This window comes from Cryptomeria japonica, chromosome 3, assembly GCF_030272615.1.
Source record: "Cryptomeria japonica chromosome 3, Sugi_1.0, whole genome shotgun sequence".
NCBI lineage: Eukaryota > Viridiplantae > Streptophyta > Pinopsida > Cupressales > Cupressaceae > Cryptomeria > Cryptomeria japonica.
The window spans coordinates 7,751,465-7,769,040 of NC_081407.1; the positions used below are offsets into that span (position 1 = coordinate 7,751,465).

The 17,576-nt window shown below is 38.3% G+C and overlaps 1 protein-coding gene across 6 annotated transcripts in view; it reads right to left on the reverse strand.

Moving 5' to 3' along the window:
* Positions 1-16,669, reverse strand: part of LOC131065652 (uncharacterized) — a 71,501-nt gene extending 54,832 nt beyond the window's left edge. Inside the window, exon 1 of one of the 6 annotated variants that reach the window (XR_009371904.1) lies at positions 16,306-16,390. Coding sequence is in view for 3 of the 6 variants with exons in the window: in XM_058000234.2 (XP_057856217.1) it covers positions 16,402-16,529 (128 nt within the window). In the remaining 3 variants the exon portion in view is untranslated. The other 5 variants (XR_009111445.2, XR_009111444.2, XM_058000234.2 and 2 more) reach the window with 5 other exon arrangements.
* Positions 16,670-17,576: the final 907 nt, after the last annotated feature.

The window sequence follows — 17,576 nt, forward strand, 5'->3', positions numbered from 1 at the left end:
GTTGAAAGCAACTCACGCAGCTTAGGAGAAAATCAAATATCTCTGGTTGCAGGGAATTGTGCAGTCCTTAGGCCAACCTCAATGGAACCCCAGTTGTCTTTTCTGATGCTGCAGGTTAAAATGAAAATGCACACAGACATGCATAAAAATGTATATACTTATAACAGTCCACTGCAGCAACAACCTAAGCACTGAACAGGGTAACTAGCTTTGCAGACAAAGAAAATCAATCAAAGTCAAACAGAGATCAACACATGAAAAAGAGTAGCTTTTGAATGAACGGTCATTCCCTCTCATTAACTGAAAATGAAGTCTTGTTTACATACAATGAATGGGATTACACAAATAACAATAAGTTACCAAAACACAGATTAACTCACGCAGCCTTACGCCTCTTCCTGTTTGATTCTCTTTGTTCCTTGCTGCTTGTCCTCTGTCTCTGCGTGCTCTTCTTTCTGGTAGCTCATACCACCTCAAAACTGAACCTTTTTTGTTCTTGTCCTGTCCCTTATCCTCGCAGCTTCTTTCCTGACTACAATCTCTCTAAATCTCATTCAAAATCCTACCTAAAATGTATGGGCCCCCCAAAAAAATCTTCTTTAATGCTTGGTCCCTATTTTCAAGCTTTATCCAGCTCAAAATCTCCCACCTGTTTCTTTTTCTAATGCTGTTGCTGGTAAATGTGTTTGAAGGTAGGTGGGTGGCCCTCTCAAACAATTGGCGGTAGGGATTTAAATTCAAATGATTAACAAAAGTTTTTAAATTTCAAAAGAGTCGCAGGTAGAGCAATAAATGAGCGTAGCTCAAGAATTCCACATGATGCCCTTGCATCAAATTACCCAGGTCAAGCACCTGGTCATTGCCAAAACTACTTTTTGCTGCGAGCTGAACTCAAAATGCTCAATCTTTACTGAGCTCAACTAGCTAGCATTCCCTGCTAGCCTATTCTTCTATTTCATCAAATATTCATGTATTCTCTGCCTCTAGTCCTTCCTGCTCACTCTGGAATTTAAAATACTTTTAATCTCTACTTGTTCTCTCTCAGATAATTGTGTCATCCATCTTTTCGGTGGTGTTTCCTCTTTCTCTTGCTGCTGCAGTGTCTCTCCCTCATAGTAAATGTACAAATCAGAGACATTAAAAATGGTAGAGATGTCTAGGTCTGTAGGTAATTCCAACTCATAAGCATTTGATGAAAAAAAATTCATAATTCTACAAGGTCTAATTTTCTTCTACTTGAACTTGTTGTAAGTCTAACTCAGGAATCTTTCCTTCCATAGATGTGCAAGCACCGTATCTCCCACTTCAAAATTCTTCTCTCCTTTCTGAATTCACTTGTTTATAACTTTATACCATTGGCTACTCCAGGTTAGTCGTTCCTTTATTTGCTTCTGTAAATCTTGCATATGTGGTGCATGAGCACCCAAAGACACAAAGGAGGACACAAATGAAGTCGAAAAGAGCCTAATATCACCCATGAGGTGAAAATGATCATTTGTAATAGGTTGATAGTTTTGTGAGTCAATAAGACCCAATTGATGTAAGGCATTGTCATGGTTACATTTTATAAGCCACCATGGATAAATGACCATGTGGGTCAGCAGGAGTCTAGGCATGAGTCAGGCAAATAAATATTGGTCTTAGAAACATCAGACCAATCCTTGGAATAGGTCGAATACACCTTGGAGTCGCCAAGTTTGAAAAGTGCAAGTTAACTTTTGCTGTCATTTCAAAATGTTGTAAAAAGGGATAACTAATCCTCCAATGGTTCCAAAGTTTGAAAAGTGGTTGGAAACCGTTAGGGAAGCTATATTATGCCCACTTGGATCGATTCTAGGTTGTTGTTGGCGTAGTTGTTGAAGTTGATGAAATTTGATGATGTTTTGGAGTTTGGAGCAATACATTATACTTGGAGTTTTATGAAATTTTGTGTTTTTGCTATTCATTTCCGATCAGTACGGATTGGTGGATGTCTGAAACCAATTGAATGAATTAGGGAAGTGTTGTGACCATTTCACACATCGCCCCATTAGAATGGGGACCCCCCCTCTTTTTGCTTTGTTTTTGCTTCTCTCTGCTTGTTCTTCTCTCTGTTTTTAGGGTTTTGAATGAGTGAGTTGTCTATTTGGACTAGGGTTAAACCTTAGGGGTTCTTTTGGGCGTCATTCAGGCTAAGTCCAGTCAAATTTTGGAGAATTGTTAAGTGTCCTCCCTAAGAATTGAGATGATTGAAATTAGGTAAGTCTTTCAGGAGAGTCAAATAGGTCTCAGGTTAGGTCTAATAAAGGTTTTTAAGGTAAAATCCAATTTTGACTAAGTGTTAGCATTTTTGAAGGTAAAATTGTGTGTTCTTGCCTAGGTGAATTTTGATCAAATTTTTGAAGCAAGATGATGCCTGAAATAGACAAATCGCTCCTGACCCTCAGAGAGGGCCCAGGGCGAAATTTATCCTGAGTGCAATTTCTTGTTTTTTATGGACTTGCTAACTGGTTCCTGACCTTGAAAATGACCTGACTTTGCCTTGTGAAGCAGTTTGAGACTTAAATTTGAAGCAGTTTGGCCAAAAAGGGTAAAACAGCTCCTGACCCTCAATGAAGGCCCAGGGCGAAAATGTTGTTTAAGTCATATTTGTCACTGACTTTTCTAAATTGCTTTGTGCAGGGTCTCCTGGAAGGATGATTGAACGTGACTTGATGCTTTGGACGGTTTGGAGACGTGAAAGATGGTGAATTTTGGAAACTAAGAGAAAAATCGCTCCTGACCCTGAGAGAGGGCCCACAGCGAGAAATCTTATAGGGGTCATTGCTAGCCTTATTTGGTCGACTTAAGATGTCAAAGGCATGGGGATGGATGAAATGAGCACAATGAAGTATCCAGACTTGATCAAAGATGATGAATTGAAGGGGTTTTGCCCAAGAAAGGTAAAATCTCTCCTGACCCTCAGAGAGGGCCCACAACGATTTTCTTTGTGTGCACATTTTTGGACCTTTCTTGGACATGAATTTTTATTCATAGCAAAGAACAAGATGACATCTTCCTTGGCAAAGTTATTTTTAGATGAAAAGTGAAGCATTTTGGTCCAGGTAGCAAAAATCGCTCCTGACCCTCAGAGAGGATCCAGGGCGAGATTTTCAAATATGCATTATTCTTGCAAGGGCAAAGTATGTTTTATGATTGGAAGGGATGAAGGAAAGCCTATTCTATCCGTTGAATATAATTTGGAGGATCAACACAGGATGAAATCAACCCAAAATCAAAAAATCGCTCCTGACCCTCAGAGAGGGTCCATAGCGAGAAACCTAATATGGGAACTTTTCATCCAAGTTTGAGGAAAGCTAAGGTTAGGCATGGGTTTGAAACGATGTTTGAAAAGCCTTGAAGTGAAAAGAAATCGTTGAGAATCAAAATTTTGAAGGCAATTACAAAAATCGCTCCGGACCCTCAGAGAGGGCCCATAGCGATTTTCTAGGATTCTCTCCTTGGTTTGAAGAATTGAGATAAAATCTTTCTTGGACAGGAGGAGAACGTGATATGTTATGCCTTGGAGGTGATTTGAAGATTAAAAGATAAAGGAATTTGCCTAAAACCAAAAAGTCGCTCCTGACCCTCACTGAAGGTCCAGAGCGAGATTTTCACAAAATGCATGTTTTCTTCAAAATGGTGCTAAGGCAAGGTTAGGATAAGGCGAAGAGACCTCCAAAAGCATGATGAATATTGTTTTGCCTTTGAAACTTGATGATTTTTGTCAAAAAATGAAAAATCGCTCCTGACCCTCAAAGAGGGCCCAGAGCGAAATTATTGAAAATCCTCATTTTACCTTGCAACAACAAAGCGAGTTTGGATGAGATGGATGAAGGAAGAACATTGCCAAGTGATGAATGAAGTTTCAATGAAAAATGGTGGATAATCAAGCTCAAGATCAAAAAGTCGCTCCTGACCCTCAGGGAGGGCCCAGAGCGAAAAACACCAAAAACACACCTTTTCCCCAAAATTTGACAAAGCTAAGTTTGCAAGTCAGTGAGGGGGCCTAGTTGAAATGTCTTGAAGAGATTTTGGAGGTTGAAAAATGCTAAATTTGAGCAAAAAATGAAAAGTCGCTCCTGACCCTCATAGAGGGCCCATAGCGAGATTTTGATTTCCTTCATTTTGCAATGAAAAGGACCAAGTTTTGATCATAAATGGAAAATAAAGGACTTTCTCCACCCGCCTGAAGAAGTTTTGACTAGAAATGATGGACTTTGTTGAAAACAGAAAAATCGCTCCTGACCCTCAGAGAGGGTCCAGAGCGAAATTGCCTTCAAAGACATTATTTCCTTCAAAATTATTGATGAATTAACTTTATAGTGCAAGGAAATGGATTTTGGAAGTGACATTGTGAGTTTAACAAACAAGTTGAGGTGGATTCCAGCTAGAAAATGAAAAATCGCTCCTGACCCTCAATGAAGGTCCAGGGCGAAATTTACATTTTCACCTATTTTTCCTCATAAAAAATGTCAGATTGGAAGTGCAACGCGTTAACTAGATATCAATTTACCCTCCAGGAGATTTTCAAGTCATAATGTGAAATATTCAAGGCTAAAATTCAAAAATCGCTCCTGACCCTCAGAGAGGGTCCAGGGTGAAATCCTCATGAAATCTCATTAAGCCTTGTTTTAAAAATTCATATTCTCCAAATTGCACTTGATCACCAACATTGCTAATTTTGAGGCGTTTTGGAAAATTAAGATTAAATTGACATTAAATTAAAAACATTTTGGCATTTAATAAATTAATTTTAAGCCTTAAAAAATCGAACTTCTATCTTGGAGGCATTTAAAATTAATTTTTATTAAATTAAAATTAAATATAAAGCGCTCAAGGCCTTATTTTGATTTATTTTGCCAAGTCGGCCCCCTTTTTTTGGAATTTTATTTATTTTTTAACCTCTTTTTTGCCAAGTCGGCTTAGAGGGAGCAAAAGGGTGAGCGCTCTATATATTGGAGGAGTTTTTTCACATTTCAAATCATTCAATCATTGCCTTAAGTGCGAATTTGGGGAGGTAGAAGGAGGTGCGAAATCTGGTGTACTTGGAGCGAATTTCTTTCAAGTGTTGAAGACTAGAAGGAGGTGGAGTTTTATCTTTTCAAAAGCTAGAGGAGGCGCAATTCATTCAAGAGAAGGCTTTGATCTACATTTTGCCTAGCGAAATTCATCTATTTTTGCATCATTTCTTAGAGTTTAATACTCAAGAGGAGGTATGGCGAAATCATCTTGACACCCTTGTTGAAGATTTGATTTTTGAACATTTGTTTTGGAAAAATCTAAGTATCGCATGGTTAATTAGGGAATGATAACTCAAGATTTATCATGAAGTTTCCTAATTAAAATCTTATATCTTCCTTTTAAGTTTAATTTCTACACTTCAAGATCTATTGCTAATTGTGAAATGTTGTGTGGGTGTCAAGATGGCAACTCCAAAGGCAGGAGCATCCACTAGTCGTCCAGCTCTCATCAAGGAAGATCAGAAGAACGACGAATTGGAGACCAGGATCGTGTCCAAATGGAGTAATATCGGAGATACCAACTTGGGAAACTTCAGTGTGAAGAAGTTTTGAGAGGTCCCCTACATTGGCAAGCCATCACCCGTCGTGAAGAAGATAATTGAAAGTGGCATCATCAAAGCGGCAGGTTTCCCTCCAGCAGTCCAGTGTCATGAGCTGATGATCGAGTGTGCCCGCCACTATGACTCACAATCAAGATCGATCGTATCCAAGGAAGGAAACACTTTAGCTTACCTTTCAGAGGAGGCTATAAGTGAGGCTCTTCATCTTCCAGAGCATAAAGATATGATTTACAAAAGTTTAGAAGGAGCCAGGTCAATGTATGAAGATGATCCTGACACCTGTTTGAACCTCATCACCAAGAATTGGTTGCTCAAAAGTCGTCCTCGTCTGAACAAGATTCCTAACACACCACATAGGATTGATTTCCAAGAGGAGTACAGAGATTTGATAACTTTGCTCAATCGAGTTACAGGGGCTCCTCAAGCCTTCTACTTCGAGAAGTGGATGTTCTTCTTCATTCAAGTGATAGTCCAAGGAAAAGGAACGCTTCATTGGGCCAAAATTATTAGCAATAGCTTGGACGTGCAGTTGAGAAGACTAAGGCCTACCAAGTCGTTCCACATGAGCTCATACGTCATATATGCCTTGATCAGGAGTTTCGAGTATGCAGGGCTACCTCACAGGGGTGTGATCGGGAGAGGACCCGGAGAGGTGAGAGTTTGTGACTCTTATGTTCATCTGCATCATCCACCTGGAAGTGACTACAAGTTAGTCAATGATACCTTCACGATGAATATCACTAGGATATTGCAAGGCAGGATTCACAATCGACTATCTCTGGATGCACAAGAGCTTGTGAAGAGGTATGGTGCATGGTTCATCCAGTTTCAAAAGTTTACATACATCAGAGTTCAGGGATGTCCTTCACCTCCTTACATGTTGCCGAGATATCCGACAGATAGAATAGTGTTACTTGAGGTAACCAGACAATTGGTAGCTTGTGCAAAGGTATCCAGACACAAGCATGGAAATGGAGTTCCCGTACTTGTCATATTGGGGAATTCAGTGGAGGTATGTCCTAATACTCAAGCTTCGGAGGATGCAGAGAAGGAATTAGCCTTGTATTCATTCACCTTCTTTGCCCCACGGGAGAATTTTGATCCTTACGGTTATATGGAGGAGACAGTTGCTAGGAAGTACGGACATGAGTTTCAGGTGGAAGACTTTTGGATGAATCTCTCAAATGATTTAGAAGTTAAAAGGAAGATGCATTCCAGATTGCCTTTAGATTTCATCAGAAAATGCAAGGTTTACAGAGTAGCCGATCAAACCCAGGACAACGGCAGATACCTCCAGTCATCCTATGACAAAGAGGATAAGAGAGTGAAGATAGATTGGAACGAGCCTGAGATTTTGGACTTGAGAGCTTTGATGGCTCTAGTTTTATCATGTACTCGCAGATGGGTGGATGTACAACATCAGAAGTTAAGAGAGCAGAACGTACCAATGACTTTTACTTTGGAGGAAAGACCAGAAGAAGGAGGAGCAAGCGTGAGTGAAGACACTTCTCATCCTAGAGGCGCAAAGAGGAAAGAAAGACCTGAGAAAAGAGAATCCTCCAAGAAGAAGCAAGAGGCCAATCGAGATCGCCCATCAGGCACATCTTCTCGACATGGAAAGAAGGCAAGTCAAGCTGAAGGTCAAGAGAAGATGGTACCTGAGATTGATGAATCTATGGAATCCATGGTACAAAATGATAAGCCTGAGAAGGGACAAACACCTCAACATTCATCAAGTCAACCTCTACAAATTGATGAGCTATAGGAAGATCAAGGAAATGATGATGAAGCGACATCTCCTCTCCGCGAAGATGAACCCTTGCTTAAAGAAATACAAGTTAGAGAGACAAGATCCGCCATCCCAGATTGGTTGAAGGAGAGACTGACAAGGGTGATCGTGATTGAGGAGGAAGAAAATATGATTGATTTGGAAAGCCTTATAGGAAATTCTCAAGAAGTAACGGAAAAGAAGAAGGCCTCCAAGATGTCCAAGGTGATCAGAGATGAGGCAGGATCCAGGAAATTGCAAATAGCTACACCAGTAGTGGACAAGTATGAAGACGAAATTCTTGCAGATGAGTATGATGTGGAAACATTAGAGCTTGGTCCACTCACTACTGAACATGCAATGGATGAGGCAACCGATTCATTTGAGGCACTTAAGGACAAACTCAAGGAAGAAGTGGAAAAGAATAAGAGGCTTGAGAGAGAGGTCGGTGCTTGGAGAGGCTACTTTAGTCATCTCAGTCAGCCCTTGAGATGTCAGGATCCAGCGGTATCTCCTGTGCAAGCACTTCCTCTTGAATCAGTTGGAGAAGCAGAAAGGGTCAAAAGCTTGGTTCAGCTTATGAGTTCTTGGATTGATAAATCCCACACGGTAGCCGTCGAGTTTGTGACAAGGATGATGAAGACAATCCATCAAGCTATCCAGGTCCTTGAGATTATTCATAATTTATTGATTACTGTAGCCGCTTTTGCTCATACTAGAGATGTTATCATTCCTGTCCTGCAAGTAATAAGGCAAACACCAAGACGGATCCTAGCGCAGGAAAAGATAATGGATGGAGGATCTCATAACCTATTACAGTGGTCAACTCTGCTCAAGATAAAAGAGGTCCTTTTTGAAGACATCAGCTCAAAATGCAGTCAAGTTGAAGGTGTCATCCATCCAATTCAGGATAAAGTGTTTGAAGTATTGTGTACCATCCTTGGCCGACGAATCGAGATTGAGACAGATGTGGACGTCCAAGAGTTGGAGGATAGAATCAAGGTCATCTTTTGCAAAGAGGAAAATGTCATCACAGATGAGCAACGAGATCTGATGTTCACAACCATGCTCCTGATTGAGAAGATCAAAGAACTCGAACTTGGATGGGAATCAGCTCTTCTCACTGCTTTCGATCAGGTCATTCACTTGGAGGAACGAATGAAGAATCTTCCCGAGATTCCTATTGCCGAGATTGAAGGAATTGTGTCCAGATTCGTTGGATATCCTAAGAAAGAGCATAGGAAAGGGAACAAGGTTCTAGAAGAAAGGTTGTTATAGGATGATGTGGCATCTTAATTATCATTGGTCTATGTTTCCTCGACTTTTGTGCCAATTAAATATTTGGCTATGCATTTAATAATGTTCATCTAAAAGGGGGACTTTTTGTAATAAACCCTAATTAGGGTTTAGGTGTCAGAATCTTAGCCTTTGATCTTCTTTCGATCTGGGCCGTTCATTGTAATTGAGGATGCTATATATACCCTCACTCATTTTCATTTTGTCATTAGATTTTAGAGAAAGAGATTAGAGAGCTTAGAGAGAAAGTTATTGTGTAGCAAGATTGAGTAGTGAAGAAAGAATTTTGAACAATTGTTGTCCATTTGGCTTTGAGATCAATAAAATATTGAAGTTATAGTGTTTTATTGCAATACTTGTGGCTATCTTCATGGTTGTTTATCTTCTTGAATCATTCTCAGTTGAAGTAGTATTTAAGTTTGAAGGACTAAGTGTTATGCTTGATCTTTGGTGAGATTCGTATCCATACCACTAACTTCTTACTGATTGTAAGGACGCCTTGTGTGGTCAACTGGAAATATTGAAATTGCTTGAACATTCAATTATCATTGAAATATTGGCATGTATCTTTATGATAGTGTCTATAATCCTTGATGATTTGAAAACCACTAATCACCTTAGAAGATCGCACCAATTCCAGTAAAGTTGTAATCCCTTGGCAATACTGAAATTGGTAGAATCTTACCAAGTCTAGCCTACATTGAGTCATTCTTAGGATTAGAGTAGAATTCATCTCTTGAAAACCCTATCTTTTGATCTTTTTTGAGAATTTGTTAGTATTAGGAAAAATCCTGTTCCTGCAGTCGAGTGAGAGCAACACAGACCAGCTTTCAAAGTGCGTAAGACCCCTTGAAGAAACAGCATTCACAACGACCACTGGTGCTTATCCACACGTAGAGATCCTACAGCGAAGAACCTTGAAGTCACCCTGATTGATCCTTTTTGTGATATCTTCAGCATTTAGAGGCTTTACTCAAGAGAGGATAAGGTACCCTTGGGTATTTTATTCTGTGTTTGATAGTGTACAAAATACACGTAAACAGGAAGTCTCTTACCTTTCATTTGAATCAAGTTTGTGGTTTTGTAACAATCGGGTTGTAGAGATCCATCCAATTCTACCCAAACTGGTCACAAACCCTACCGACACTTAGGGTTTGCAGGGAGACTCCAAGACCAGAGAGATTGAATTGACCCTAGGCATGCATCTCTATGTGACTGCCTGAAAAGTAGAAGTGGAAATCACTTGCAGAAGATAAAGAAGATGGGATCAAGTCTTGAAACCTTGGATTTGGTGGTTTGACACCTTACCCCAAGTTGCAAAAGTGTTGGTTTAGTCGGGGGACTAATACAAGGGGTACTTGCTTTGTAAATTAGGCCTAATTGGTTTAATTAGGTCTGGAAGGACAACAAGGGTACATACCTTTCAACTTGTGGTTAGAGCCTAAGCTTTTTGGTAATTGTGTAACTAGATAAAGGGTAACTGAATCTACCTTTAGTTTGTCTTGTCCTTTGGAATTTTGTCAAGTTGTGTTTGGAAAACTCAACCGGTAGGGCTACTAGCCAATAGGACAGTTGTGAGGCAAGTATTCCCTAACACATTAGCCAGATCTTGTGGGTGTTTTGTGTTGGTTGGACCACCAATAGACAAAATCCAATAGGTTTCCATCCCACCGTTACTGGAAGACACTAAACCAGTTCACACAAGGGTAGAGTGTTTTCATCATACCGATACCAGAAGAGACTAAACCAGTATGGATCCGGTCAAACAAATTGTTGCGTGAGTTGAGAATTTGGTAGGTGTGTTGTTTACACCTTGAACAAGGAAAAGAACTTGTTTTGGACATAGTAATTGTGGGTGAGAGAAGGTTTTCACCTAGTTGTTGCCTGGCTCTACATCAATGTGCTTGGAGAACTCTTTGATTTTAGCACTTATCACATGATCCTAGGTGTTTGCAAGTTCCCTTAATTCTGAAACACCCCTTGGGCTGTACTCATAACTTTGTTTTGGAGTCTTACCCATGCTTCTATTTACTAAGTTGTTATAGGCAAACCCTACTTGTGACAATACCGAATTGCACTGCTTACACTTTTGCAAATTTCCCAAGTAACAAATTTGGTCTACCCATCCATTTTTTAAATGTTTTAAAGGGTAAACACTTTTGACCCGGAACTATGAACTGGTGAGGTAAAAAATGTGGGATCTCACCCCAAGGAAAACACTCAACAATAACACCCCAATGAGTTTTGAACCTTGATGGCAAGAACAATAACAACACAACTTAACTATCACACTATGCCAATACCAGTGTTCCATCCATTTGAGAATGATATGCAGAAGTAAATTTTAAATGTATACCCAGTTTCTTGCAAAGAGTCCTCCAAAAAATGTCTCACAAACTTAGTATCACAATCCGAAACTCTACTTTTCAGTAAACCATGCAGCCTAACAAGCTTTGAGAAGAATAAAATTGCAACATGAGTGCCATCATTGGTCTTTTTGCAAGCTACAAAATGGGCTATTTTCAAGAATCTATCAACAACCACAAAGTATGAGTCCTTATCTCATTATGTCCTTGGCAACCTAAGAACAAATTCCATGCTAATGTCATCTCACAATCTCTCTGGCATGGGCAATGGCTGATGTAGACTCGTATTGAATCCCTTATTTGGCCAATAATATGTCTCATTGAGTTATAGATAAAAAAAATATGTCTTGCTGAGTTGTGCTGAAGTCTTATTAGCCCCAAAATGCCCAAGCAATCTCCCACAGTGTTTCTCCTTTATTAGGTTCTCCCTCATAGATCCTTGAGCTAGGCATAGCTACGGTCCTTTGAATAATAGTTTATCTTGAATGAATTAATCCATCCACAATGTTATATCCATGCTAGGAGGCTTGGTGCCTTGTATGGCTCCATGGCATTGGCATTAACTACTTCAGCACTTATCTCTATCGATAATGCTTCTTTCTTACTCAAAGCATCTAGTACTTTGTTTGAACTCCCACTATGATGTTTAAGAGCAAAAGTATAACCTATAACCTTGTTGGAACTCCACCCATTTCATATGCTATTGATTGAGTTTGGTTTGGCTATTAATAAATTGCAAAGCATGATAATCCGTGTAGACAAATTCCTTAGAGAGCAAATAAAGGCACCATTTCTTTAGTGCCTTCTTTATAGCATAAAACTCTTGATCGTAAATGGAACACCTCCTCTTGGAATCATTAAGCTTCTAGCTGAAATAAGCTATGGGTCTGCCCTCTTGGCTGAGAACCATTTCTATGGCTGTCCCACTAATGTCACTATCCACCTAAAATACTTTTTCTGAAATTTGGCAAGGCGAACATTGGTTGATTGGTAACTTTCTTCTTTAAAATACTCAAAACTCTTATCCATTCTTGTCGTCCACTTGAACTCTTGCTATCTTCTCTCATAGTTTTGATGATGGGTGCACAAATCCTACTGAAATTTTAAATAAACCTATAGTAGAAGCTGGCTAGACCATGGAAACATCAGACCTCATGCAGCACTCTTAAGTTAGGGCATTCCACAATGGCTCTTTTTTAGGATCCATTTACAGCTCCTTTGGTGAGATAACAAATACCAAATAGACCAATGTCTCCTTTACAAAACTACAATTCTTTAAGTTAATCAGCAATTTCTCCTCCTTGAGCTTTTGCAAAACTTGCCTAATATGCAACAAATATTCTTCCTTGTTGCCAAAATTCAGAATATCATCAAGATAAACAATTACAAATTTGCCCAAGAATGGTCCCAACATTTCATTCATTAACTGCATAAACGTGCTAGGTGCATTTTCCAATTTGAAGAGCATCAATAACCATTCGTAGTTCGTACAACCCTTCCTTTGTCTTAAAAGTGGTTTTCCATTCATTACCCTCTCTTACCATAATTTGATGGTGTTCACTTTTTAAATCAATTTTACTAAAATACTTAGCTTTCCCAAGTCTATGAAATCATCCATTCTAGGCAAAGGAAACCAATGCTTATAATTATCTTGCTGATGGCTGGTGAAATTGTGCACAGCCTCCATTCACTGTCCTTTGGTGCTAACACAGCTGAAACTGCACATAAGCTACGGCTTTCTCTAATCAATCATTTTTTTAATAGCTCATGTACTTGTTTGTTTACCTCTTATTTCTGCAGGGGTCAATCTATAAGCAACCTTGGTGGGTAAACTCACTCCTGGGATTAAATGAATGTGATGATGGATGCTTCTCATAAGTGGCAGTTTTTTGGCAACTCCTTAGATACAATATCATCAAATTTCCCTAGCAACTCCTTCAGTTCCAAAGGTATATCACTATTGTCAACAACTGTCCCTATTTGCAGGACCTCAAGGACTAATGCTGAACATAGTTTTTTATGTTTAAACTCCTTCAAAAATATTTTCCAGTTACTTGTAGTATCATTGTATTCTTCCTTAGTTGTCAATGATGTAAGAGCATGAATTCGGCTATTCTTCTCCAAAGTGTAAGTGTTTGTTCTCCCATCATGGATTGCTTTCCTATATAATTATCACGTTCTCCCAAAGAGAAAGTGACACACATCCATAGGCATGATATCACACCACATCTAATCCTCGTAAGTGCCTATAAATTTTTTTACTAGGCATCGTTGATCAACCAAGATTTAGCGCACTTTTTGTAGCCATGACACCATATAGGGAGTTGGGTGAGCTGTCCTTTTTAACCCCAATTTATCAATCATTTCATTTGAGAAATTGTCAATACTCCCACTATCTATTTTAACCTTGTAACATTTTCCACCTGTCTTGTACACTGTTCTAAATAGATTTCTCCTTCGGACAGCTGCTTCTCCCTTCTCAGGTTCATCTGGCTATCTGGATTCTACATCTTTGGTTGCATATGCACTTGTAGTCTCTGTCCTCCTTGATTCGTTTGGCCAGTGTTGTGGGCATTCATAAAAATCTATGGTCTGATCGTTTGCATGTAAAACAAATCCCTGAAAACCTTTGCCTTGGATCACTCTTCTAGGGTATTCCACCTCGTCATACTCAAAATATTCCTCCATTTTTGTTAGCCAATCTATCAACCCATCAAGTTCCAAACTTTCTAAGAGGCTTGGTAGCTCCATCCTCATTCATTTCCCAATGTTGGAGATAGCTCTTATCATCCTTCTCTCTCCTGCATCTACATTTTCACCTTGTCCCATTGCATCAATTCCTTCCTCTTCACTTTCACTATTAGCTCTTTCATGAACCCTTATCCTTTTTTCTGTCTCCCTCTAGGGCATCTGTTCTCCCTTCACTCCCCTTATGGCCTCTACTACCTCATCTATCCTGCTTGCAACATCTATTAATACATCAACCTCTGCCATTATTCTCCTTGGAGGTATCATGCTACACTAAATCTCACTTTCTCACGTCTGCAACCTTCTCGCTGCAACATTTTTGCCACGGGAACACACACCCACAATCACTATTTGTAGAATTTCTTCCAACCCTAGGCCAAACTTAGTACTATCTTTTCCAGAGTTGTACCCTACGCTCTGATACCACGCTGATGGCACCACACACACAGCTTATAGTGCCAGAACTAGTTAAATACACTTGTTAGACTCACAGATTGACGATGGGAGTTTGCACTATTAAAAGCAACTCACGCAGCCTATAGAAAATCAGCAAGGAATCACTTAGCCCAACATCAACTGACTCACACTCGATTTTCTTGTTGATGCAGGTTAAAATGAAAGCACAGATACACATTTGCACACATCTGTATAGGCCTATAATAGTCCACTTGAGCAACAACCTAAGCATAGAACAGGGCAACTAGTTTTGCAGGCAAACAATATACCAGAAAAGCAACCCAATTCAATGCACATCAACACGTGAAAAAGAGTGGCTTCAAAATGAACGATCCTTCCTTCTTAATAACTGAAAATGAAGTCTTGTTTACATAATTACACGAATGAATGACAAAACCATAAAGTATCTTCCCATATTCTTTTAGTTTACAGACCTGCACAGAAGATCAAAACATAACTGTGAGATTGGCAGCCTCCTCCTTTTCTGCTCATCCAGCCTTACGCCTCTTCCTCTTTGACTCTCTTTGCTCCTTGCTGCTCATCCTCTGTCTCTACCTGTTCTTCTTTCTAGTAACTTCCACCTTCTCATAAGTCATAAATGGACTTTTTTGGGGGGGTCCTATCCCTTATCCTCACGACTTCTTCCTTGACTAAAATCTCTCGCTGAATCTCACTCAAAATCCCGCCTAAAATGTATGGGCACTAAAAACAAAATTGCTTCATTAATGCTTCGCCCTTATTCTTCATTCTACTTAAAATCTCCCGCTGTTTCCTTTTACAATGCTGCTGCTTGCACATGTGGCTGGAGGTAGGGAGGCGGCCCTCTCAAACAAACGGTGGAAAGGATTTAAACGTAAACGGTTACAAAATGTTTTTAAGTTTCAAAAGAGTCGCAGGTAAGGGAGTAAGTGAACGTAGCTCAGAAATTCAACAAGATGTCCCCGAATCACCTCCATAAGCGTAAAAAATATCCAATTTGAAGAATTCGACGTGAAGATTCCTGAAATTTAATCTACAATACTTGAAAAATAATTGTAGTCATACATCCTTGCTGCTGCAAATCGCAATCAAGTCATTCTCTGGAAGGTATTTGGTAAAAATTTCACTACAATATAACGATTTTTTTAAAGAATTGCTATTAAATTTGTTCTGTTTGATGTAATTATCATCAATATCTCTAAAAAATAGTTTCAAATGTTTAAGAAACATGATAGATGATGTGTCCTTGCTGCCTTTAATTGCTGTAGACAAAAAGAAGTCATGCCAAAACTTTTTTATTAAAAAATAAAGTATTTTAAAATGTCATAATAAATAAAATAAAATTAAAAAAACATCCAAGCATACTGATCGCTCTTTTAAAACAAAATTTCCTGCAACTTCCCAGAGCTTCAAATTTACTCGAAATTTACTCGAATTTTTTATAAGTTTTGCTGCTAAAATTATCAATTTAAAGAAATCGTGCCAAAACTATATTATATAATCTCAAACGCTGCAGTATCACTCGAAATAATGCAGCCCTGCTACTCAAATTGCGATACATAACATTTTCGACTGAATTTCATAGAATGTTTTCTAATCTTCAAATTTGAGAATATTTTTATTTATGCATCCTTGCTGCTGCAAATTGCAACAGATTGCCATTTTGAGTGCTTCAGATTTGAATTTTTCCAAAGCTTAACATTTTCTGTAATTTGTAAATAAATTTACGTATCTTGGAATACAAATCTTAAAGAGACATTCAGAACATAAGACGTTGTTAATGGTTCAAATTGAAGCCTATTATTTTTCTAGCCGAATTTTGTGAAATTTAAGCTAGTTTCAAATGCAAATTAAAATTTCACGTGTTTAATCATACACTTTTTTGGATTTTTAAAACATACTACTTTTTTAACTAAATTTGTTGCTGAAATCTTTTATATACCAGGCATTTAGAAACAACTTGTTCTATTAACCGAATATGAAAGAGAATTATGTAGATCTACAGAAATTTATTTAAATTTTAAAAGTTATTACTCGAATTTTAGGTGTTGCATCTTAAATATTAAAAACAAAAATTGCATACCAGATACCTTGAAGCAGATCGTCCTGTGGACTGAATTTGATCAAGCTTCAAGCATATTGGTGAATTTCATGTTCTTGAGAATGAAATTGATTAGTTTACTTACGAGACACTGTAATTTGTATTTTGTGTAGGATTTGGCGGAATGAGGCGCCTTTGAATGTCTTCGATTGAGGAAAGGGGAGTTCCATCGCATTTGCTGCCTTGTGATCTGCTCTCCAACGAAGACGACATTTGTTTAGGAGTGCGTCTATTTGCTGTGATTATATTTTTATATATGAGACCATCATGGTGATCACGGAACGGCTTAAATTATCCACACTAATGCAGACTAATGCAGGTTCACTGAAATTGTTTAGGAAAATTTTAACGCTAGTGGTCTTACAAAAATTTAATTTTCGAAATTTAAGGACGCTGGTCTCGAAAATATTTTTGTATGTGCATAATAAAAATAAATAAAAATAATTTTTTTCCTTCCAAAACTTTTTTTTTAATAGAAATTAACCTTAAATTTTTGGCAAATGCCAGATAATATCCTTAAGTTGGTGGGATAATTTCTAGCCCCACCCCTTTTTCACCCACACAAATTTGCATGCCTAAAAAGTAAGGGCTTTTATTTTTTTGGAAAAAGATTACAAATAATCTAGAAGCACAATTTTTTTTATTCATGGGATTGTCTCTTCCTTAAAAATAGAGCTTGCCTCATGAGACCCCTACCTAAGCTTACACTTTTAGGCTTAAAAGTGTTAAAAACGCAGAGTTGACTGACATTTTATACGCTTAATATGTTGCTTAATATATGTGGTCACACTAAGATGACACTTCTAGGCTTAAAATGTTAAACACTTAGAGTTGACTAACATCTTCTAGACTTAATATGTTGCTTAGTGTGTGTGATTTAAGGTTGGCTAACCATGATGTCTATTTGTTCGTAATTATATATATTAATTTTTAATTAATTATATGTAGTAGCGTGTCCATGTGGTGGTTATGTATGTTGGAGAGAAATCATAATATCTCTCTCTCTCTCTCTCTCTCTCTCTCTCTCTCTCTCTCTCTCTCTCTATATATATATATATATATATATATATATGAGTTTTGATAAAAAAAAGTATTTTTTATTAAATTTATGGATCAAAATATATGGAAGGGGTTGGATCCAATTACAAAATAGTCTAAAAGGTGAATAAAACATGTCTAAAAATAAAAAAGACAAAAACCAACAAAAACATGGGAGTAATAAAGATTGGCAAATGCTTTTGACTGGAGCATAGAATCGAA